Source organism: Balaenoptera musculus, chromosome 10, assembly GCF_009873245.2.
Source record: "Balaenoptera musculus isolate JJ_BM4_2016_0621 chromosome 10, mBalMus1.pri.v3, whole genome shotgun sequence".
NCBI lineage: Eukaryota > Metazoa > Chordata > Mammalia > Artiodactyla > Balaenopteridae > Balaenoptera > Balaenoptera musculus.
The window spans coordinates 29222905-29248336 of record NC_045794.1 but is presented as its reverse complement, the minus strand read 5'-3'; the positions used below and the strand labels follow the sequence as shown (position 1 = coordinate 29248336).

The 25432-nt window shown below is 38.3% G+C and overlaps 1 protein-coding gene across 3 annotated transcripts in view; it reads left to right on the top strand.

The window, feature by feature from the left end:
* Nucleotides 1-25432, top strand: part of CPNE8 (copine 8) — a 318962-nt gene that overhangs the window by 275539 nt on the left and 17991 nt on the right. For 2 of the 3 annotated variants that reach the window (XM_036867580.1, XM_036867582.1), the window contains 2 exons: nucleotides 1124-1192; nucleotides 2254-2381. In XM_036867580.1, the coding sequence (XP_036723475.1) occupies nucleotides 1124-1192; nucleotides 2254-2381 (197 nt within the window). The remainder of the gene's footprint in view (nucleotides 1-1123; nucleotides 1193-2253; nucleotides 2382-25432) is intronic. The other variant, XM_036867581.1, reaches the window with a different exon arrangement.

The window sequence follows — 25432 nt, the reverse complement described above, 5'->3', positions numbered from 1 at the left end:
ATCAAGATAAATGAAATGGTGGGGAAAATGGTGACTTTATTATTTCCAAAGGAATAAAGGAAATTCATAATTTTATAGAAATATAAATCCCTCCAGTCAAAATGTTAAAATGCTGATCAAAAAGTAACTCAGAACTATCCTGGTTCGTAATTGTTCCCTTAAGGCAGATATATAATACATTTTTATATGCACAAAATCAGTAATGAGTTTCAATTTTAATTAGCTTTATACCTTATCAAGAGATAGAACACCATAAAATTTTATTTAAAGGAAGGTTAATTACAGGTCAGCGCAGATTAACATCAAAACAAACCAGTCACTGCTTTGTGCTAAATATTAAACTTTCACGTTTTAATTTCAATCAATTCCTGTAGGCAATTTTATAATATAAAGAGTTCTTTTATTATTTTTATGTTTTAAAAAAATTTACATGAGGTAAAAATAAAAAGTTTGAATAAACAGACAAAATTAAAAGGACAATGGTTATAAGTCCTTCTTTCACAAATGACAAAATTGTAATGATTGGTAACATCTGACTTAGTTCCCTAAGATCCTCAGTCTTTCAAAATGCTTAGGATTTTGTAATATGGTGGTATAGTGGTGGTTAAGAGATGGGGCTCTGGAAATGTTGGCTCTGTTACTGGTGTTGTGTGACTTTGGGCACAATATCTAAGCTCTCAATGCCTCATCTGTAAAGTGAGAATAATAATAGCATTTTATCTACTTTTTTAGGTTGTTATACTATAAAAATTATATAATGTATGTAAATATTTTAATATAAAGCTTAGTATATAGAATTCAACAAATTTAAGTTATAAATTACTAATCACTTTTGATTGTTCAGGTAAAAACATACATGCTAAAATTACGGCCTACTCTGTTTAAGCATGGTTACTGTCCCTAGTGTTTTAAAATAGAGCTACAAATTTTTTTATATTACCCCCTTCCAGAGGTGGAGCCTAATTCCTCTTCCCTTGAGTATGGGCTACATTTAGTGACTCATTTCTAACAAATAGATGAAAGTAGAAGTAATGCTATGCAACTTATAAGACTAGGAGCTTATTGGAGCTTCCTCCTTGCTCTCTCTCTCTCTCTCTCGGATCACTCATTTTGGGGAAGTTAGCTGCCATGTTGTTGGAACACTAAAGCAGCCCTATGCAGAGCTCGTGTTGACCTACTGCCAGCAAACCATGTAAGTGAGCCTTCTTAGAAGCAGATCCTCCAACTCTGGTCAGGCTTTCAGATGACTGCAACACAGGTTGGCTTCTTGATTGCAAGCTCTTAAGAGATCCAGAGCAAGAATCACCTGGCTAAGCTGCCTCTGGATTCCTGACACCTAAAAAGAATGTATGGGATTATAAATGCCTACTGTTTTAAGACACTGACTTTTGGGATAATTTGCTACATAGCAATAGATAACACTGCCTTATTTGTGTTATTTGTGGAAGCTGGACTACGAGAATTAAACCTAATAACAGAGCATTCAAAGTATGAGAAAGCTAGACTAGATCTCCAGGTTTAAAGTTGTCCTTCTGGGTTACTATCTGCAGAATAAGAACTCCGGTGGTAAGCTCCAATTCCCTTGAACAATATGGATATGTTTCTTTGATTATTTTCCCTTTCCCTTGTCTTGATGCTACTCACACCAAATTAGAGTCCCTCTGATCGTTTCTTTAGTTGGGGTTATTAATTGTGGCCTGAAAATATGCATATGGCAGATATTTTACATTTTTGCTTCTATAAAGTAAAACTGTTTAAATTGATAGAATTTTTTTTTCTGATTTGAATACATGTCACTGCAGAAAACTTGGAAAATATAGAATAGTCTAAACAATGAAATAAAAATCAACAATTTATAACTACTCAGAGGTAGCAAATATTAACATTTTGTTTCCTTCTTTTTAGATTTTTATATGTTTATCTCTGTATGTACACAGACCTGTGTATAAATAAGACACTATTAATTGTAAAATGTCATGATATTCAGCTTCTCAAGATTATTTAGAATTTTCTCCTGCCCTTTAATTGAAAAGTATCCATTTTTAATGATTGCACATTATCTCATATCACAATCTATGTAAATGTAATCTATGTTGATCACTTAATTTATTATTTTTTTGCTATTATAAATCTATAACTGAGTTTTCATCCAAAAAATCTTTATGAGTATGAACCTGTATCATTCTCTTTTTTAATTGAGCTTTACAGACACTATACATTCTTTACTCTTTTTTTGCCTGTAACTTTCTACAGAATGGGAACCCTCAAAACCCTTACTGTGATGGCATTGAGGGTGTCATGGAAGCTTATTATAGGAGTCTGAAATCTGTACAACTGTATGGGCCAACCAACTTTGCTCCTGTAATTAATCATGTAGCAAGGTAAGTGGGAGTAGATAAGTTATTTATTCTAGTGTACTGGACCAGAGTGAAATCATAACATTATTGTTGTCCTGACTCCACAAATGAAAGTTGTTTTCTTCTAATTTACCTCCAAGAAAGTGAGGGAAAAGATATACAGTAAAAAGAATCTCCATTGAGCTATCATGATATTTCAATAAGAACTTTACATCAAAGTCTCAAATGAAGAAACATACACTGGTTTATGTTAGGACCTATATTTGTTCGACTGAGGAAAACTTTTTTTTCATTGAAAAGGCATCCATGAGAGCAATATCAATCATAATCTCAATTGTGTAAATCATTCATATCTAATGTATATTCTATAGTAGCTGGGAAGTAATAAGAGACTGAATTCTATGAAGACAACTGAAGCCTTTCAGTGATATATAGGGCACATTATTTTAACCTCTCTGAAATTAATATATTAGCTAATTTTATAAATTCCCAGAGTTCTACCTGTATATAATACATGGTATTGAGAGTAGAATATAATTGCTGATGATTCTAAATGCATGTTCTAGAAAAAAATGTTTAATGTAAACTTGCTTATCATTTTTTACTAATGCATAAGTAAATTAGACATCACTTTTAAAATCACTAAAAAGTTTGTCTTGACTCAGTTGCAAATCCTATGAAACCCTGCCTTATTTTTAGATAATCAGAAAAGTATAGCTCTCATATATTTCCCAATATGTAGCCAAAACTTGAAAAAGAACTGCACTTAGATCAGTTTATCAATGTTCAAAGTCAGTATGAAACCTCAGTTCTCTATTCGAAGGTTCTGGTACTTTACCATCTCCCTACTAGACATTGTTAGCAAAATGTGTTCTACTTTTCATTATCTGAGACATAGACAAGATGCTAAAATACCCCTGCACTCAGGGCTGACCCCAGTGGACTCTCCTGTGGAACTCCACCTCAGGTTGACAGATACATTGATGACCATTTTCTGAGTGTGACCCTTTAGCTCAGGTTTTTCAAGCATTTTCATCCACAATCTGTACTAAGTTATGAATTTTATATCTCATCTCTGGACACACACAACTAAAATAAAAGATTATGAAATAATACTTATCCTTATCTCATATTTTCTCTTTATTACTATGGTATCCTATTCTTCTCTATTACTTTTTTTTAAATGCAGGTCTTGACCCACAAAATTGATTTCAGAATTCACTAGTGGGTCATTATCTGTAATTTGAAAATCAGATCCTAGCTCATTGTGTTAGCCTATATAAGTAGTGTTAACTATACTTTCTTTTCCTAGTTTTTGATGGCTCTCAAATAAAGCAGAATCAAAAATTATATTAATGCAAAATAAATTATAGTCGACTCTTACTCTCTCTTACACAGTATCATACCCACCACTGTTTTTTATAAAAAGAGAAGAAAAAATGATAGAACTTATTTTGTGTTAACTCATGATAGTTATTATAAATGTTCTTATCGGTGTTTACCAATTAATTTTGTAGATTTTGTACTGATATATCTCTACTATAAAAGTTAAACTTTTAGATATAAAATCCCTAGGTGCATTTCTATATACCACCTAAAACTACAGGCTCCACACTGTTATATTGCAGTTTTTTATGTTTTGTCCAGCACTTTAAAAATTCTCAAATATAGGGGTAGTTGCCAGTTAACACTTTCAGACTACTTGAAAATCTGTGATCTAATAATTCTTTATTTTTTTAAACATCTTTATTGGAGTATAATTGCTTTACAATGGTGTGTTAGTTTCTGCTTTATAACAAAGTGAATCAGTTATACATATACATATGTTCCCATATCTCTTCCCTCTTGCATCTCCCTCCCTCCCATCCTCCCTATCCCACCCCTCTAGGTGGTCACAAAGCACAGAGCTGATGTCCCTGTGCTATGCAGTTGCTTCCCACTAGCTATCTATTTTACGTTTTGTAGTGTATATATGCCCATGCCACTCTCTCACTTTGTCACATCTTATCCTTCCCCCTCCCCATATCCTCAAGTCCATTCCCTAGTAGGTCTATGTCTTTATTCCCATCTTGCCACTAGGTTCTTCATGACCTTTTTTTTTTTTTTTTCCTTAGATTCCATATATATGTGTTAGCATATGGTATTTGTTTTTCTCTTTCTGACTTACTTCACTCTGTATGACAGACTCTAGGTCCATCCACCTCACTACAAATAACCCAATTTTGTTTCTTTTTATAGCTGAGTAATATTCCATTGTATATATGAGCCACATCTTCTTTATCCATTCACCTGTCAATGGGCATTAAGGTTGCTTCCATGTCCTGGCTATTGTAAATAGTGCTACAATGAACGTTGTGGTACATGAATCTTTTTGAATTATGATTTTCTCAGGGTATATGCCCAGTAGTGGGTTTGCTGGGTAGTATGGTAGTTCTATTTTTAGTTTTTTAAGAAACCTCTATACTGTTCTCCGTAGTGACTGTATCAATTTACATTCCCACCACAGTGCAAGAAGGTTCCCTTTTCTCCACACCCTCTCCAGAATTTATTTTTTGTAGATTTTTAAATGATGACCATTCTGAATGCTGTAAGGTGATACCTCATTGTAGTTTTGATTTGCATTTCTCTAATGATTAGTGATGTTGAGCATCCTTTCACGTGTTTGTTCGCAATCTGCATATCTTCTTTGGAGAAATGTCTATTTAGGTCTTCTGCCCATTTCTGGATTGGATTGTTTGTTTTTTTGTTGTTGAGCTGCATGAGCTCTTGTACATTTTAGAGATTAATCCTTTGTCAGTTGCTTCCTTTGCAAATATTTTTTCCCATTCTGAGGGTTGTCTTTTGGTCTTGTTTATGGTTTCCTTTGCTGTGCAAAAGCTTTTAAGTTTCATTAGGTCCCATTTGTTTATTTGTGTTTTTATTTCCATTTTTCTAGGAGGTGGGTCAAAAAGGATCTTGCTGTGATTTATGTCATAGAGTGTTCTGCCTATGTTTTCCTCTAAGAGTTTGATAGTGTCTGGCTTTACACTTAGGTCTTTAATCCATTTTGAGTTTATTTTTGTGTATGGTGCCAGGGAGTGTTCTAATTTCATACTTTTACATGTACCTGTCCAATTTTCCCAGCACCACTTATTGAAGAGACTGTCTTTTATCCACTGTATATTCTTGCCTCCTTTATCAAAAATAAGTTGACCATATGTGCGTGGGATTATCTCTGGACTTTCTGTCCTGTTCCGTTGATCTATATTTCTGTTTTTGTGCCAGTACCAAACTGTCCTGATTACTGTAGCTTTATAGTATAGTCTGAAGTCCAGGAGCCTGACTCCTCCAGCTCCATTTTTCTTTCTCAAGATTGCTTTGGCTATTCAGGTTCTTTTGTGTTTCCATACAAATTGTGAAATTTCTTGTTCTAGTTCTGTGAAAAATGCCAGTGGTAGTTTGACAGGGATTACATTGAATCTATAGATTGCTTTGTGTAGTATAATCATTTTCACAATGTTGAGTCTTCCAATCCAAGAACATGATATATCTCTCCATCTGTTTGTATCATCTTTAATTTCTTGCATCAGTGTCTTATAGTTTTCAGCATACAGGTCTTTTGTCTCCTTAGGTAGGTTTATTCGTAAGCATTTTATTCTTTTTGTTGCAATGGTAAATGGGAGTGTTTCCTTAATTTCTTTTTCAGATTTTTCATCATTAGTGTATAGGAATGCGAGAGATTACTGTGCATTAGTTTTTTACCCTGCTACTTTACCAAATTCATTGATTAACTCTAGCAGTCTTCTGGTAGCATCTTTAGGATTCTCTATGTATAGTATCATGTAATCTGCAAACAGTGACAGCTTTACTTCTTCTTTTCCAATTTGGATTTCTTTTTATTTCTTTTTCTCCTCTGATTGCTGTGGCCAAAACTCCCAAAACTATGTTGAATAATAGTGGTGAGAGTGGGCAACCTTGTCTTGTTCCTGATCTTACAGGAAATGGTTTCAGTTTTTCACCATTGAGAATGATGTTGGCTGTGGGTTTGTCATATATGGCCTTTATTATGTTGAGGTAAGTTCCCTCTATGCCTACTTTCTGGAAGGTTTTTATCATATAGGGGTGCAGAGTTTTGTCAAAAGCTCTTTCTGCATCTATTGAGATGCTCATATGCTTTTTCTCCTTCAATTTGTTCATATGGTTTATCACATTGATTGATTTGTGTATATGGAAGAATCCTTGCATTCCTGGGATAAGCCCCACTTGATCATGGTGTCTGAACCTTTTAATGTGCTGTTGGATTCTGTTTGCTAGTATTTTCTTGAGGATTTTTGCATCTATGCTAATCAGTGATATTGGCCTGAAGTTTTCTTTCTTCGTGACATCTTTGTCTGGTTTTGATATAAGGGTGGTGGTGGCCTTGTGGAATGAGTCTGGGAGTGTTCCTCCCTCTGCTCTATTTGGAAGAGTTTGAGAAGGATAGGTGTTAGCTCTTCTCTGAATGTTTGATAGAATTCGCATGTGAAGCCATCTGGTCATGGGCTTTTGTTTGCTGGAAGATTTTTAATCACAGTCTCAATTTCAGTGCTTGTGATTGGTCTGTTTATATTTTCTATTTCTTCCTGCTTCAGTCTTGGAAGGTTGTGCTTTTCTAAGAATTTGTCCATTTCTTCCATGTTGTCCATTTTTTGGGCATATAGTTGCTTGTAGTAATCTCTCATGAACCTTTGTATTGCTGCAGTGTCAGTTGTTACTTCTCCATTGTCATTTCTAATTCTATTGATTTGAGACTTCTCCCTTTTTTCTTGATGAGTTTGGCTAATGATTTATCAATTTTGTTTATCTTCTCAAAGAACCAGCTTTTAGCTTTATTGATCTTTGCTATTGTTTCCTTCACTTCTTTTTCATTTATTTCTGATCTGATCTTTATTATTTCTTTCCTTCTTCTAACTTTGGTTTTTGTTGTTGTTGTTCTTCTTCTTTTACTAATTGCTTTAGGTGTAAGGTTAGGTTGTTTATTTGAGATGTTTCTTGTTTCTTGAGGTAGGATTGTATTGCTATAAACTTCCTTCTTCGAACTGCTTTTGCTGCATCCCATAGGTTTTGGGTTGTCGTGTTTTCATTGTCATTTCTTTCTAGGTATTTTGTGATTTCCTCTTTGATTTCTTCAGCGATCTCTTGGTTATTTAGTTTAGCCTCCATGTGTTTGTATTTGTCACAGATTTTTTTCTGTAATTGATATCTAGTGTCATAGCATTGTGGCCCAAAAAAAATACTTGATACATATTCAATTTTCTTAAATTTACCAAGTCTTGATTTGTGACCCAAGATATGATCTATCCAGGAAAATGTTCCATGAGCCCTTGAGAAGAAAGTGCACTCTGTTGTTTTTGGATGGAGTGTCCTATAAATATCAATTAAGTCCATGTTGTTTAATGTATCATTTAAAGCTTGTGTTTCCTTATTTATTTTCATTTTGGATGATCTGACTATTTGTGAAAGTGGGGTGTTAAAATCCCCTACTCTGATTGTGTTACTGTTGATTTCCCCTTTTATGGCTGTTAGCATTTGCCTTATTTATTGAGGTGCTCCTATGTTTGGGTGCCTAAATATTTACAATTGTGATATCTTCTTCTTGGATTGATCCCTTGATCATTATCTAGTGTCCTTCTTTGTCTCTTGTAATAGACTTTGTTTTAAAGTCTATTTTGTCTGATATGAGAATTGCTACTCCAGCTTTCTTTTGATTTCCATTTGCATGGAATATCGTTTTCCATTCCCTCACTTTTAGTCTGTCTGAGTCCCTAGGTCTGAAATGGGACTCTTGTAGACAGCATATATACGGATCTTGTTTTTTTTTTTTTTATCCATTCAACCAGTCTATATCTTTTACTTGGGGCATTTAATCCATTTACATTAAGGTTCTTATTGATATGTGTGTTCCTATTACACTTTTCTTAATTGTTTAGGTTTGTTATGTAGGTCTTTTCCCTCTCTTGTGCTTCCTGCCTAGAGAAGTTCCTTTAGCATTTGCCTGTAAAGCTGGTTTGGTGGTGCTGAATTCTCTTAGCTTTTGCTTGTCTGTAAAATTTATATTTCTCCGTCAAATCTGAATGAGATCCTTGCTGGGTAGAGTAATCTTTTTTATAGGTTTTTCCCTTTCATCACTTTAAATATGTCCTGTCACTCCCTTCTGGCTTGCAGAGTTCCTGCTGAAAGATCAGCTGTTAACCTTATGGGGATTCCCTTATATGTTATTTGTTGCTTTCTCCTTGCCACTTTTAATATTTTTTCTTTGTATTTAGTTTTTGATAGTTTGGTTAGCATGTGTCTTGGTTTGTTTCTCCTTGGATTTATCCTGTATGTGGTTCTCTGTGCTTCCTGTACTTGATTGACTCTTTTGTTTCCCATATTAAGGAAGTTTTCAACTATAATCTCTTCAAATATGTTCTCAGTCCCTTTCTTTTTCTCTTCTGCTTCTGGGACCCCTATAATTTGAATGTTGGTGTGTTTAATGTTGTCCCAGAGGTCTCTAAGACTCTCCTCAATTCTTTTCATTCTTTTTCGTTATCTGCTCTGTAAAAGTTATTTCCACTATTTTATCTTCCAGGTCACTTATCCGTTCTTCTGCCTCAGTTATTCTGCTATTGTTTCCTTCTAGAGAATTTTAAATTTCATTTATTGTGTTGTTCATCATTGTTTCCTTTTTAGTTCTTCTAGGTCCTGTTAAACGTTTCTTGTATTTTCTCCCTTCTATTTCCAAGATTTTGGATCATCTTTTCTATCATTACTCTGAATTCTTTTTCAGGTAGACTGCCTCTTTCCTCTTCACTTGTTTGGCCTGGTGGGATTTTACCTTGCTCCTACATCTGCTGTGTGTTTCTTTGTCTTCTCATTATGCTTAACTTACTACGTTTGGGGTCTCCTTTTCGCTGGCTGCAAGTTTGTAGTTCCTGTTGTTTTTGGTGTCTGCCCCCAGTGGCTAAGGTTGGTTCAGGGGGTTGTGTAGGCTTCCTGGTGGAGGGGCCTAGTGCCTGTGTTCTAGTGGATGAGGCTGGATCTTGTCTTTCTGGTGGGAATGTCCACGTCTGGTGGTGTGTTTTGGTGTGTCTGTGACCTTATTATGATTTTAGGCAGCCTATCTGCTAATGGGTGGCCTCTCTGCTAATGGGTGGGGTTGTGTTCCTGTCTTGATAGTTTTTTGGCATAGGGTATTTAGCACTGTAGCTTGCTGTTCGTTGAGTGGAGCTGGGTCTTAGCATTGAGATGGAGATCTCTGGGAGAGCTTTCACCATTTGATATTATGTGGAGCCGGTAGGTCTCTGGTGGACCAATGTCCTGAACTCGGCTTTCCCACCTTAGAGGCACAGGCCTGACTACCAGCTGGAGCACCAAGACCCTGTCAGTCACATGGCTTAGATGAAAAGGGAGAAAGAAAGAAAGAAAAAATAGAATAGAATAGAATAGAATAGAATAAAACATAAAATATTGTTAAAACAAAAAAAAATTTAATTATTAAAAAAAATTTATAAAGTAATAAAAGAAAAAAAAATTGATAGACAAAACCCTAGTTCAAATGGTAAAAGCAAAGCTATACAGACAAAATCACACAAAGAGGCATACACATAGACACTCAAAAAAGATGATAAGGAAAAAATATGTATGTCTATATATATAAAGAAAAAGGAAGAGTGCAACCAAAGCAATAAGCAAATCTACCAATGATAATAAATTCTGAGTACTAAACTAAGATAAACATAAAACCAGAAACAAATTAGATGCAGAAAGTAAACCCCAAGTCTACAGTTCCTCCCAAAGTCCACTGCTTCAATTTTGGGATGATTTGTTGTCTATTCTGTTATTCCAGAGATGCAGGGTACATCAAGTTGATTGTGGAGTTTTTATTCCCTGCTCCTGAGGCTGCTGGGAGAAATTTCCTTTTTGCTGCTTTGTTCACACATCTCCTGGGGTTCAGCTTTGGATTTGACCCTGCCTCTGCATGTAGGTCCCCTGAGTGCACCTGTTCTTTGCTCAGACAGGACAGGGTTAAAGTAGCAGCTGATTAGGGAACTCTGGCTCACTCATGCCGGGGGGAGGGAGGGGTACAGAATGCGGGGCAAGTCTGAGGCTGCAGGGGTCAACATAACATTGCAACAGCCTAAGGCACGCTGTGTGTTCTCCCAGGGAAGTTGTCCCTGGATCATGGGGCCCTGGCAGTGGTGGGCTGCAGAGGCTACTAGGAGGGGAGGTGTGGATAGTGACCTGTGCTTGAGCACAGGCTTCTTGGTGGCTGCAGCAGCAGCCTTAGCATTTCATGCCAGTCTCTGGTGTCCACGCTGATAGCCACGGCTCGCGCCCGTCTCTGGAGCTCATTTAGGCAGTGCTCCAAATCCCCTCTTCACACACCCCAAAACAATGGTCTCTTGCCTCTTAGGCAGTTCCAGACTTTTTCTCAGACTCCCTCCCAGCTAGCTGTGGTGCAGTAGCCCCCTTCAGGCACTGTTCACACAGCCAACCCCTGTCATCTCCCTGAGGTCTGACCTCCGAAGCCCGAACCTCAGCTGTCAGCCCTCACCCGCACTGGCAGGTGAGCAGACGAGCCTCTCAGGCTGTTGAGTGCTGGCCGGCACTGATCCTCTGTGTGGGAATCTCTCTGCTTTGCCCTCTGCACCCCTGTTGCTGTGCTCTCCTCTGTGGCTCCAAAGCTTCCCCCCTGCCACCCCCATCTCCACCAGTTAAGGGGCTTCTTAATGTGTGGAAACTTTTCCTCCTTCACAGCTCCCTCGCAGAGGTGCTGGTCCTCTCCCTATTCTTTTGTCTCTGTCTTTTCCTTTTCTTTTGCCCTACCCAGGTACGTGGGGAGTTTCTTGCCTTTTGGGAAGTCTTAGGTCTTCTGCCAGCGTTCAGTAGGTGCTGTGTAGGAGTTGTTCCACATGTAGATGTATTTCTGATGTATTTGTGGGGGGGAAGGTGATCTCCACGTCTTAATCCTCCGCCATCTTGAAGGTCTCTGAGATAATAGTTTTAAAGGATTATTCTATGCTACTGATGGTGACAAGACTAAAATGGATTGAATAGTTCTTATATAAAGTACATTGTATTTTCAAATTAGTGTATCTAGCAGGAGTGAGAACCACACAATACACTTATGATTTTTTCTACACCATTAATTTTCCTCAAAGTTAAGACATAAAGCATTAATACAAGCACAAATTTATTATAAAGTAAAATGCAAAATTTCTATGAATTTTTAAGATAAAACAACAAACTTCAAAGAAATTCCAAGTTTACTGTATCTGCTTCAAGCTCTATCTGTAACTCTCTTGATGGTTGAATATATCTCCCCTTCTCTTAGGTATATTTTATGGTGAATCAAAAGAAAACCAAAATATAAGTGGATAAAATTAATCAATCAAAAGACATAAAGTAGGTGAATAGATTAAAAAAGAAAAAAAAGACCCAATTGTATCCTATGAGAGGCTCAACTTCGAATTAAGAACATACATAGGATGAAAATGAAGGAATGGATAGAAAGATACTCCATGCAAATGGTAACCAAAAGAGAGCAGGCAAGGGCAGCTATACCTAGAAAAAACAAACTTTAAGTCAAAAATATCCAAACAGACAAAGGTCATTACATAATAAAAGCATCAATTTATGTGATATATATCATTTTATATAATTATATATATATTTTTTAGCTTGCCATTTGCAACAACATTGATGAACCTGAAGGATGTTATGCTAGGTGAAATAAGCCAGACACAGAAAGAAAAAAAAAAACTACATCGTCTCACTTATATGTAGAATTTTTAATGCTGAATACATAGAAGCAGAGTGTTAGAACAGTGGTTAACAGAGTTGGAGAGGTAAAGGAAATGGGGAGATATTAGTCACAGGGTACAAAGTTGCATTACATAGGATGAATATGTCTAGAGATCTCATATATTGTATGATGACTATAGTAAATACTGCACTGAATGCTGGAAGTTTGCTAAAAGGGTAAATTTCAAGTGCACTGATCACACCCCCAAAAATATGGTAACTATGTGACATCATGATATGTTATCATGCTTGACTGTAGTAATTATTTCACTGTGTATATGTATATCAAATCATCATGTTGTACACCTTAAGTACAATTTTTATTAAAAAGAACAAAAATTTTAAAGGGTCAATACAACAGGATGACATAATAATTATAAATATGTATAGACCAAACATCAAAGAATCTAAGCGTATTTTTTAAATTGACATATCTGAAGGGAGATATAGACATCAATACAATAGTATTAGAAGGCTTCACTACCCACTTTCAATAATGAATAGATCACCCAGGCTGAAAATAAATAAGGAAACAGCAAATTTGAGTAATGCTCTAGACCAAATGGAACCTAACTGACATATACAGAACATTCCATTCAACAGCAACAGAATACATATTCTTTTCAAGCATACATGGAACATTCTCTAGGATAGATCACCTGCTGAGTCACAAAACAAGTCTCATTAAATGTAAGAAGATTGACATCATTCTAAGTATCTTTTCTGAACACAATGGAAAAAAAAAAACAGAAATCAATAACAAAAACAAATCACAAAACTCACAAATAAATGGAAATTAACACACTCTTGAATGATCATTGGGTCAAAGAAATCAAAAAGGAAATTAGAAAATATCTTGAGAAAAATGAAAACACAATATACCCAAAGTTATGGGATACTGTAAAATACTGTACTATTTTTTTGGGTGTGATCAGTACTAAGAGGGAAATTTATAATGATAAGACAACATTTTTAAAAAGAAGAAAAATCTCAAACGACCTAGGTTTATACCTCAAGGAACTAGGAAAAGAACAACAAGCTCAGCACAAGTTAATGGAAGGAAGGAAATAATAATTAAAATTAAATAAAAATTAGAGCAGAATTAAATGGACTAGAGACTAGGAAAACAATAGAAAGAAACTGGCTAAACTAAGAGTTGATTTTTTTTTAAAGATAAATAAAATCTACAAACCTTTAGCTAGACTAAGCAGAAAAATGACTCAAGTAAGTAAAATCAGAAATGAAAGAGCAGATATTACAACTGAAGTCACAGAAATAAAAAAATATTATAAGGGACTATTATAAACAATTGGACTCCAACAAATTGGACAACTTAGAATAAATGAATAAACTCCTAGAAAGTTACAACCTACCAAGAATGAATCAAGAAGAAATAGAAAGCCTGCACAGAACAATAACAAATAAGGTGATTGAATCATACACACACACACACACAGACATACACACACACACACACTCACACACAGAGAGAGAGAGAAAGGGACACAGGGAAATGGGGCTAATGGATATGTTTATTACCTTGATTGTTTTGATGGTAAAATGAGTATATACATATGTTGAAACACAGCAAATTGCTTATATTAATTATGTGCAGTTTTTTATATACCAATTATACCTCAATAAAGCTGCAGGAAAAAGACATAGTAATAACAACTGAGACTTTCTCCAGAGGTAACAAGAAGTGTTGAAAGAGAAATAAAAAGTAAATGCCGGACTTACCTGGTGGTGCAGTGGTTGAGAATCCACCTACCAATGCAGGGGACACAGGTTCGAGCCCTGGTCTGGGAAGATCCCACATGCCGCAGAGCAACTGGGCCCGTGAGCCACAACTACTGAGCCTGCGCATCTGGAGCCTGTGCCCCGCAACAAAAGAGGCCACGATAGTGAGAGGCCCATGCACCGCGATGAAGAGTGGCCCCCGCTCGCCGCAACTAGAGAAAGCCCTGGCACAGAAACGAAGACCCAACGCAGCCAAAAATAAATAAATAAATTAATTAATTAAAAAAAAAAAAAGAAACCGTACCAATGACTGAGCCGCACCCCACAGCAATTAAATCTGAATGTCTACAGATAGGACCCAGTCCAGACACTATATTTAAAAAAAAAAAAAAAAAGTAAATGCCCCCAGATGGAAGACTCACTTCTCTCCCCGCTCGCACAGTGGAACAGTGCCTTGCCCCAGAGGCCAGCCAAGAGGCTGAAGCCTTACTTGCATCAAAGTGGGCTTCTGGAGCTGAACCTGGGACCCCAATCTGACTCTGCCAAGATGGTGGAGAAGTAGGAGGACATGGAGTTCATCTCTCCTCACAAATGCATCAAGAATACATCTAAAAATGGAACAGTTCTCACAGAGCACCACATGAACACTAGCAGTGGACCTCAGACACCTAAAAGGACAAGAAAGATCCCCATGTAACTGGGTAGAACAAAAGAAGAGAAAAGTAAGAGGAGAGGAAGTGGAAAGGGACCTGCGCCCCTGGGCAGGGAGCTGAAGGAGAGGAGAGGTTCCTGCATCCAGGGAAGCCCCCTCACTGGTGGGAAGATAAGTTGGGACAGAAGGGAAGCTTTGGGGGCTATCGGAGGAAAGTGCAGCAACCAGTCTGTGACAAGCAGGACACAGTGAGACCTACACAGATAGTCTGTGCCACAGCCCTGCATGCCCCAGCCTGAGACGTGCATCCACCAGTGCAGAATGGGGCTGGGTACTGGAACTTGGGATTTGGAGAGCAAACCTGGGGAGAAGAGTGCTGTTGGCTGCAAGGAGACAGCCTGAGGGGATGGGAGTGAGGAAATCCACAACTGGGAATGCTTGTAGAGGAAACCCAGACCATATAAATGAAGTGCCATTGTTGAGTGACACAAAAGGGGTGGGGCTACCATTGCAGCCTCTCTCCCCACATGCCGGCCCCTGCCTCCCCAGGCACTAGGAAGGGCTCCTGCCAGGGTTGACTCTCTTGCACCGTTGGCCACCGGCTCTCCAGCATACCCTGTCCCCACCAGGGCCAGCTCTCTCATACCCGAGGCCACCAGCTAGCTCTCTCACTCCCATGGCTGCCAGCTCCCCTGCATGACCCATTCCCACATGGGCTCCCACAACCCCATCTGCTGCCTCCTCCTCTGCACCCCCTCCTCACCGGGTGGACTCATGTGCTCCGGGCAGCCTCAGGAGCAGACGCCTGTGGGTGGCCCACACAAATAGGTGGGACTGAAAACACAGCTAAGCCCCAGGGGCCATGCAACTATGGAAGAAAAGCTGCACTCTCTCCTCGCAGCTGTGCAAACTGTGAATTGACACCCCTGCAACTGGCTTTGTAAACTCAGTGCCTACAGAACATCTGAATGGACCACAAGGCTCCCACAGAAAAGACGGTTCTAGCTTTAGCAGCTGTAGGCTTTGTGGGAACATACATGCCAGGGTTGTGCCAAGCTAGAGTCTGAGCTGACCACAGGGGGTCCAGACTCATGATTACTGCAGTCTGGGGACCTGACTTCAGTGGACCTACGCTGGTGGCCTGGTGAAAACATCTGAAAGACACCAGGGCCAATAGCAGGCATACCCACAGTTAAGGTAAGGCCGAGAGCAGTGCCAACAACAGTGTAATCTGAAAACTTGCACAATGGGTGAAAAGTGACACGACAGAGCACACCCACAGGTGAATAACTCCAGAGGAGGAATACTCATTGGCTTTCCTCCCAGTGGGAGTGATCCAATCCTGCCTAGCTCACACTGCAGATCAGAAACACAGCTAAGAAACAGATCTTGGGGCCTCTACTCCAACAACTATGGAGCAAACCCCACCTCTAACAGGGCAGTGACAACCACAGAGCAAAGGGGAGGCCCCACTTAATATCCAGTGCAGGCTCTGGTCACCACAACATCAGTCACATCTCCTATCAAGGGGATAATGGCCAGCATACACTGAGGGAAAAGGTGGCAGTCGTCTATACTAAAAACAATGCTTGCACCAAAAAATATTAAACCCACACAGGCTACACAGGGATGTTCCCACATAAAAATAACCCTCCCAAGACAGTCTGAGGGTCTTGAATCGAGAGGAAGAACCCCCAGAGCATACAGCCTTGAAGGCCAGTGGGGCTTGAGTGCAAGAGCTCTACAGGGATGGGGGAAACAGACTCCAATCTTGAGGGTGTACAAAGGTCTCACGTGCACTGGGACCCAGCACAAAGTACCTCCATAGGAACCTGGGCTACACCTACTTAGGGGTCTTGGAGGGTATCCTGGGGTGCAAAGCATTGACTATAGCTCACTATGAGGGCAAGGACACTGGTAGCAGAAGCCCCAGGGAATACTGATCAGAGTGAGCTCTCCCGGAGGCCAACATTTCAGCACCAAGACACAACCCCTCCCAACAACCTGCAAGCTCCAACGCTGGAAAGCCTCAGGCCAAACAACCAACAAGATAGGAAACCAGCCTCATCCAACAGAACACAGGCTACCTAAAGTTGTACTGATCTCACAGCCATCTCAAAACACACCCTTTGTGCCAGTACCATACTGTCTTGATTACTGTAGCTTTGTAGTATAGTCTGAAGTCAGGGAGTCTGATTCCTCCAGCTCCATTTTTTTCCCTCAAGACTGCTTTGGCTATTCGGGGTCTTTTGTGTCTCCATACAAATTTTAAGATGATTTGTTCTAGCTCCGTAAAAAATGCCATTGGTAATTTGATAGGGATTGCATTGAATCTGTAGATTGCTTTGGGTAGTATACTCATTTTCACAATGTTGATTCTTCCAATCCAAGAACATGGTATATCTCTCCATCTGTTGGTATCATCTTTAATTTCTTTCATCAGTGTCTTATAGTTTTCTGCATACAGGTCTTTCGTCTCCCTAGGTAGGTTTATTCCTAGGTATTTTATTCTTTTTGTTGCAATGGTAAATGGGAGTGTTTCCATAATTTCTCTTTCAGATTTTTCATCATTAGTGTATAGGAATGCAAGAGATTTCTGTGCATTAATTTTGTATCCTGCAACTTTACCATATTCATTAATCAGCTCTAGCAGTTTTCTGGTGGCAGTTTTAGGATTCTCTATGTATAGTATCATGTCATCCGCAAACAGTGACAGTTTTACTTCTTCTTTTCCAATTTGTATTCCTTTTATTTCTTTTTCTTCTCTGATTGCCGTGGCTAGGACTTCCAGAACTATGTTGAATAATAGTGGTGAGAGTGGACATCCTTGTCTCGTTCCTGATCTTAGAGGAAATGCTTTCAGTTTTTCACCATTGAGAATGATGTTTGCTGTGGGTTTGTCATATATGGCCTTTATTATGTTGAGGTAGGTTCCCTCTATGCCCACTTTCTGGAGAGTTTTTATCATAAATGGGTGTTGAATTTTGTCAAAAGCTTTTTCTGCATCTATTGAGATGATCATATGGTTTTTATTCTTCAATTTGTTAATATGGTGTATCACATTGATTGATTTGCGTATATTGAAGAATCCTTGCATCCCTGGGATAAATCCCACTTGATCGTGGTGTATGATCCTTTTAATGTGTTGCTGGATTCTGTTTGCTAGTATTTTGTTGAGGATTTTTGCATCTATATTCATCAGTGATATTGGTCTGTAATTTTCTTTTTTTGTAGTGTCTTTGTCTGGTTTTGGTATCAGGGTGATGGTGGCCTCATAGAATGAGTTTGGGAGTGTTCCTTCCTCTGCAATTTTTTGGAAGAGTTTGAGAAGGATGGGTGTTAGCTCTTCTCTAAATGTTTGATAGAATTCACCTGTGAAGCCATCTGGTCCTGGACTTTTGTTTGTTGGAAGATTTTTAATCACAGTTTCAATTTCATTACTTGTGATTGGTCTGTTCATATTTTCTGTTTCTTCCTGATTCAGTCTGGGAAGGTTATACCTTTCTAAGAATTTGTCCATTTCTTCCAGGTTGTCCATTTTATTGGCATAAAGTTGCTTGTAGTAGTCTCTTAGGATGCTTTGTATTTCTGTGGTGTCTGTTGTAACTTCTCCTTTTTCATTTCTGATTTTATTGATTTGAGTCCTCTCCCTCTTTTTCTTGATGAGTCTGGCTAATGGCTTATCAATTTTGTTTATCTTCTCAAAGAACCAACTTTTAGTTTTATTGATCTTTGCTATTGTTTTCTTTGTTTCTATTTCATTTATTTCTGCTCTGATCTTTATGATTTCTTTCCTTCTGCTAACTTTGGGTTTTGTTTGTTCTTCTTTCTCTAGTTTCTTTAGGTGTAAGGTTAGATTGTTTACTTGAGATTTTTCTTGTTTCTTTAGGTAGGCTTGTATAGCTATAAACTTCCCTCTTAGAACCGCTTTTGCTGCATCCCATAGGTTTTGGGTCGTCGTGTTTTCATTGTCATTTGTCTCTAGGTATTTTTTGATTTCCTCTTTGATTTCTTCAGTGATCTCTTGGTTATTTAGTAACGTATTGTTTAGCCTCCATGTGTTTGTCCTTTTTACGTTTTTTTCCCTGTAATTCATTTCTAATCTCATAGCGTTGTGGTCAGAAAAGATGCTTGATATGATTTCAATTTTCTTAAATTTACTGAGGCTTGATTTGTGACCCAAGATGTGATCTATCCTGGAGAATGTTCCGTGCGCACTTGAGAAGAACGTGTAATCTGCTGTTTTTGGATGGAATGTCCTATATATATCAATTAAATCTATCTGGTCTATTGTGTCATTTAAAGCTTCTGTTTCCTTATTTATTTTCATTTTGGATGATCTGTCCATTGGTGTAAGTGAGGTGTTAAAGTCCCCCACTATTATTGTGTTACTGTCGATTTCCTCTTTTATAGCTGTTAGCAGTTGCCTTATGTATTGAGGTGCTCCTATGTTGGGTGCATATATATTTATAATTGTTATATCTTCTTCTTGGATTGATCCCTGGATCATTATGTAGTGTCCTTCCTTGTCTCTTGTAACATTCTTTATTTTAAAGTCTATTTTATCTGATATGAGTATAGCTACTCCAGCTTTCTTTTGATTTCCATTTGCATGGAATATCTTTTTCCATCCCCTCACTTTCAGTCTGTATGTGTCCCTAGGTCTAAAGTGGGTCTCTTGTAGACAGCATATATATGGGTCTTGTTTTTGTATCCATTCAGCCAGTCTATGTCTTTTGGTTGGGGCATTTAATCCATTCACGTTTAAGGTAATTATCGATATGTATGTTCCTATGACCATTTTCTTAATTGTTTTGGGTTTGTCTTTGTAGGTCCTTTTCTTCTCTTGTGTTTCCCACTTAGAGAAGTTCCTTTAGCATTTGTTGTAGAGCTGGTTTGGTGGTGCTGAATTCTCTTAGCTTTTGCTTGTCTGCAAAGCTTTTGATTTCTCCATCAAATCTAAATGAGATCCTTGCCGGGTAGAGTAATCTTGGTTGTAGGTTCTTCCCTTTCATCACTTTAAGTATATCATGCCACTCCCTTCTGGCTTGCAGAGTTTCTGCTGAGAAATCAGCTGTTAACCTTATGGGAGTTCCTTTGTATGTTATTTGTCGTTTTTCCCTTGCTGCTTTCAATAATTTTTCTTTGTCTTTAATTTTTGCCACTTTGATTACTATGTGTCTCGGCGTGTTTCTCCTTGGGTTTATTCTGTATGGGACTCTCTGCGCTTCCTGGACTTGGGTGGCTATTTCCTTTCCCATGTTAGGGAAGTTTTCGACTATAATCTCTTCAAATATTTTCTCTGGTCCTTTCTCTCTCTCTTCTCCTTCTGGGACCCCTATAATGTGAATGTTGTTGCGTTTAATGTTGTCCCAGAGGTCTCTTAGGCTGTCTTCATTTCTTTTCATTCTTTTTTCTTTAGTCTGTTCTGCAGCAGTGAATTCCACCATTCTGTCTTCCAGGTCACTTATCCGTTCTTCTGCCTCAATTATTCTGCTATTGATTCCTTCTAGTGTAGTTTTCATTTCAGTTATTGTATTGGTGATCTCTGTTTGTTTGTTCTTTAATTCTTCTAGGTCTTTGTTAATCATTTCTTGCATCTTCTCAATCTTTGCCTCCATTCTTATTCCGAGGTCCTGGATCATCTTCACTATCATTATTCTGAATTCTTTTTCTGGAAGGTTGCCTATCTCCACTTCATTTAGTTGTTTTTCTGGGGTTTTTTCTTGTTCCTTCATCTGGTGCATAGCCCTCTGCCTTTTCATCTTCTCTATCTTTCTGTAACTGTGGTTTTTGGTCCACAGGCTGCAGGATCGTAGTTTTTCTTGCTTCTGTTGTCTGCCCTCTGGTGGTTGAGGCTATCTAAGAGGCTTGATGGGAGGCTCTGGTGGTGGGTAGAGCTGACTGTTGCTGTGGAGGTCAGAGCTCAGTAAAACCTTAATCCACTTGACTGTTGATGGGTGGGGCTGGGTTCCCTCCCTGTTGCTGTGGCGGTCAGAGCTCAGTAAAACCTTAATCCACTTGACTGTTGATGGGTGGGGCTGGGTTCCCTCCCTGTTGGTTGTTTTGCCTGAGGCAACCCAACACTGGAGCCTACCGGTGCTCTTTGGTGGGGTCAATGGCAGACTCTGGGAGGGCTCACGCCAAGGAGAACTTCCCAGAGCCTCTGCTGCCAGTGTCCTTATCCCCACGGTGAAACAGAGACACCAGTCGCCTCTGCAGGAGACCCCCCAACACCAGCAGGTAGGTCCGGTTCAGTCTCCCCCAGGGTCACTGCTCCTTCCCCTGGGTCCCGATGCACACATTACTTTGTGTGTGCCCTCCAAGAGTGGGGTCTCTGTTTCCCCCAGTCCTGTCAAAGTCCTGCAATCAATTCCCTCTAGGCTTCAAAGTCTGATTCTCTAGGAATTCCTCCTCCCGTTGCCGGACCCCCAGGTTGGGAAGCCTGACGAGGGGCTCAGAACCTTCACTCCAGTGGGTGGAATTCTGTGGTATAAGTGTTCGCCAGTCTGTGAGTCACCCACCCAGCAGTTATGGGATTTGATTTTACTCTGATTGCGCCCCTCCTACCGTCTCACTGTGGCTTCTCCTCTGTCCTTGGACGCGGGGTATCCTCCTTGGTGAAGTCCAGGGTCTTCCTGTCAATGATTGTCCAGCAGCCAGTGGTGATTCTGGTGCTCTCGCAAGAGGGAGTGAGAGCACGTCCTTCTACTCCGCCATCTTGGTTAATCTCCCAAAACACACCCTTTGACATGGCCCCAGCTCCACCCACCAGAGGGCAGGCACCAGCCCATCCCACCAAGAAGCCTGCAAAAGGCCCTGGACCAACTTCACCCACCAGGGGGCAGACACCAGAAGCAAGAGGAACTATTATCCTGCAGCCTGTGGAAAGGAGACCACAAACACAGTAAGTTAGATGAAATGAGATGACAGAGAAATTGGTGCAAATGAAAGAAAAAGATAGAAACCCACAAGAACAACTAAATGAAGAGGAGATAGGCAATCTACCTGAAAAAGAATTAATAGTAATGATAGTAAAGATGATCCAAGATCTCAGAAAAAGAATGGAGGCACAGATCGAGATAATGCAAGAAATGTTTAAGAAGCAGTGCGATTTAAAGGACAAAAAGAGATGAACAATACAATAACTGAAATACACTAGAAGGAATCAATATAAGAATAAATGTAGGAGAACAACGAATAAGTGAGCTGGAAGACAGAGTGATGGAAATCACTGCCACAGAACAGAATAAAGAAAAAAGAACGTATAAACAACAAGGTCCTAATGTATAGCACAGGCAACTATATTCAATATCCTGTGATAAACCATAATGGAAAAGAATATAAAAAAGGAATGTATATATGTGTATAACTGAGTCACTTTGCTATACAGCAGAGATTGGCACAAATTGTAAATCAAATATACTTCAATCTAAAAAAAATTTTTTTAAAGAAACAAAGAATGAAATGAGGACAGTCTCAGACACTTCTGGGACAATATTAAACATGCCAACATTCACATTATAGGGGTTCCAGATGGAGAAAAGAAAGAGAAAGGGCCTGAGAAAATATTTGAAGATATTATGGCCGAAAAATTCCCTAACATGAGAAACACTCACTCAAGTCCAGGAAGCATAGAGAGTCCCATAGAGGATGAACCCAAGGAAGAACATGCTGAGACACATATTAATCAAACTAACAAAAATTAAAGACAAAGAAAAAATATTAAAAACAACAAGGGAAAAGCAACAAATAACATACAAGGGAATCCCCATGAGGTTATCAACAGATTTTTCAGCAGAAATTCTGCAGGCCAGAAAGGAGTGGCACAATATACTTCAAGTGATGAAAAGGAAAAACCTACAACCAAGAATGCTCTACACAAAAAGTCTCTCATTTAGATTTGATGGAGAAATCAAAAGCTTTACAGACAAGCAAAAGCTAAGAGAATTCAGAACCACCAAACCAGCCTTACAACAAATGCTAAATGAACTTCTCTAGGTGGGAAAGACACCAGCATCTTAAAACAACCTTGTACCTATACAGATTGCTATATCCAGACTTCATGAGAACAGTAAACCAAAAAACTACAAGAGATACACACACAAAAAAGAAAAAGCATCCCAAACACAACACTAAAGATGGTCATAAAACCACAAGAGAAGAGAACAAAAGAGGAAGGGAAGAAAAAAGACCTACAAAAACAAATCCGAAACAAGTAAGAAAATGGCAATAGGAACATACATATCAATAAATACCTTACATGTAAATGGATTAAATGCTCTAACCAAAAGACATAGGTTGGATGAATAGATATACAAAAAAGACCCATATTATGCTGTCTACAAGAGACCCACTTCAGACCTAGGGACACATAAAGACTGAAAGTGAGAGGATGGAAAAAGATTTTCCATGAAAATGGAAATCAAAGCTGGAGTAGCAAAACTCATATCAGACAAAATAGACTTTAAAATACTGTTAAAAGAGACAAGGAAGGACACTACATAATGATCAAGGGATCAATCCAAGAGGAAGATATAGCAATTGTAAATATATACGCACCCAACATAGGAGCACCTCAATATATAGGGCAAATGCTAACATCCATAAACAGGGAAATCAACAGTAACACAATAATAGTGGGGGACTTTAACACCCCACTTACACCAATTGACAGATTATCCACACAGAAAATTAATAAGGAAACCTAAGCCTTAAATGACACATTAGACCAGATAGACTTAATTGATATCTATATGACATTCCATCCAAAAGCAGCAGAATATACTTTCTTCTCAAGTGCACATGGAACATTCTCCAAGAAAGATTACATCTTGGGCCACAAATCAAGCCTTGGCATATTTAAAAAATCGGAATCATAAAACATTTTTCTGACCACAATGCTATGAGAGTAGAAATCAACTACAGGGAAAAAAAGGTAAAAAAACACAAACACATGGAGGCTAAACAATATGTTACTAAACAACCAATGGATCACTGAAAAAATCAAAGAGGAAATCATAAAATACCTAGGGAAAATTGACGATGAAAACATGACGATACAAAATGTATGGGACGTGGCAAAAGCAGTTCTTGGAAGTTTATAGCAATACAATCTTACCTCAGGAAACAAGAAAAATCTCAAATTAACAACCTATCCTTACACATAAAGCAACTAGAGAAACAGGAACGAACAAAACCTAAAGTTAGTAGAAGAAAAGAAATTATAAAGAACAGAAATAAGTAGAGATGGAGAAAACAATAGCAAAGATAAATGAAACTAAAAGCTGGTTCTTTGAGAAGATAAACAAAATTGATAAAACTTTAGCCATACGCATCAAGAAAAAGGGAAAGGACTCAAATCAATAAAATTAGAAATGAAAAAGGAGAAGTTGCAATGGACACCACAGAAATACAAAGGATCGTAAGAAACTGCTACAAGTAACTCTATGCCAATAAAATGGACAACCTAGGAGAAATGGATGAATTCTTAGAAAGGTACAACCTTCTAAGACTGAACCTGGAAGAAATAGAAAATATAAACACACCAATCACAAATATTGAAATTGAAATTGTGCTTTAAAAACTTCCAACAAACAAAAGTCTAGGACCAGATGGCTTCACAGGCGAATTCTGTCACACATGTAGAAAAGAGTTAACACCTATCCTTCTGAAACTATTCTAAAAAATTGCAGAGGAAGGAACACTCACAAGCTCATTATACACGGCCACCATCAACCTGATACAAAACCAAAGGTATCACAAAAAAGAAAATTACAGGCCCAAATATCACTGATGAACATAGACATAAAAATCCTCAACAAAATACTAGCAAGCCAAATCGAACAACACAGTAAAAGAGTCATGCACTATGATCAGGTGGGATTTATCCAGAGATGCAAAGATTCTGCAATAAACACAAATAATGTGATACACCACATTAACAAACTGAAGAATAAAATTCATATGATCATCTCAGTAGATGTAGAAAAAGCTTTCAACAAAATTTAACTCCCATTTATGATGAAAACACTCCAGAAAGTGGGCATAGAGGGAACCTAACTCAAGATAATTTAGTCCATATATGACAAACCCACAGCAAACATTATTCTCAATGGTAAAAAACTGAAAGCATTTCCTCTAAGATAAGGAACAAGATAAGGATGTCCATCTTGCCACTTTTATTCAACTTAGTTTAGGAGGTCCTAGCCAAGGCAACCAGAGAAGAAAAAGAAATAAAAGAAATCCAAATTGGAGGAGAAGAAGTAAAACCGTCACTGTTTGCAGCTGACATGATACTATACATAGAAAATCCTAAAGATGCTACCAGAACACTACTAGAGCTTATCAATGAGTTTGGTAAAGTTACAGGATACAAAATTAATACATAGAAATCTCTTGCATTCCTATACACTAACAATGAATGATTAGAAAGAGAAATTAAGGAAACACTCCCATTTATCATTGCATCAAAAAGAATAAAACACTTGGGAATAAACCTACCTAAGGAGGCAAAAGACCTGTACTCAGAAAACTATAAGATACTGATGAAAGAAATCAAAGATCACACAAACAGATGGAGAGATATACCATGTTCTTGGATGGGAAGAATCAATATTGTCAACAAGACTATACTATCCAAGGCAGTCTACAGATTCATTGCAATCCCTACCAAATTACCAATAGCATTTTTCACAGAAATAGAACCAAAAATTTTACAATTTGTATGGAAACACAAAAGACCCCAAATAGCCAAAGCAATCTTGAGAAAGAAAAACGGAGCTGGAAGAATCAGGCTCCCTGACTTCAGACTATACTAAAAGCTACAGTAATCAAAACAGTGTGGTTCTGCCACAAAACAGAAATATAGATCAATGGA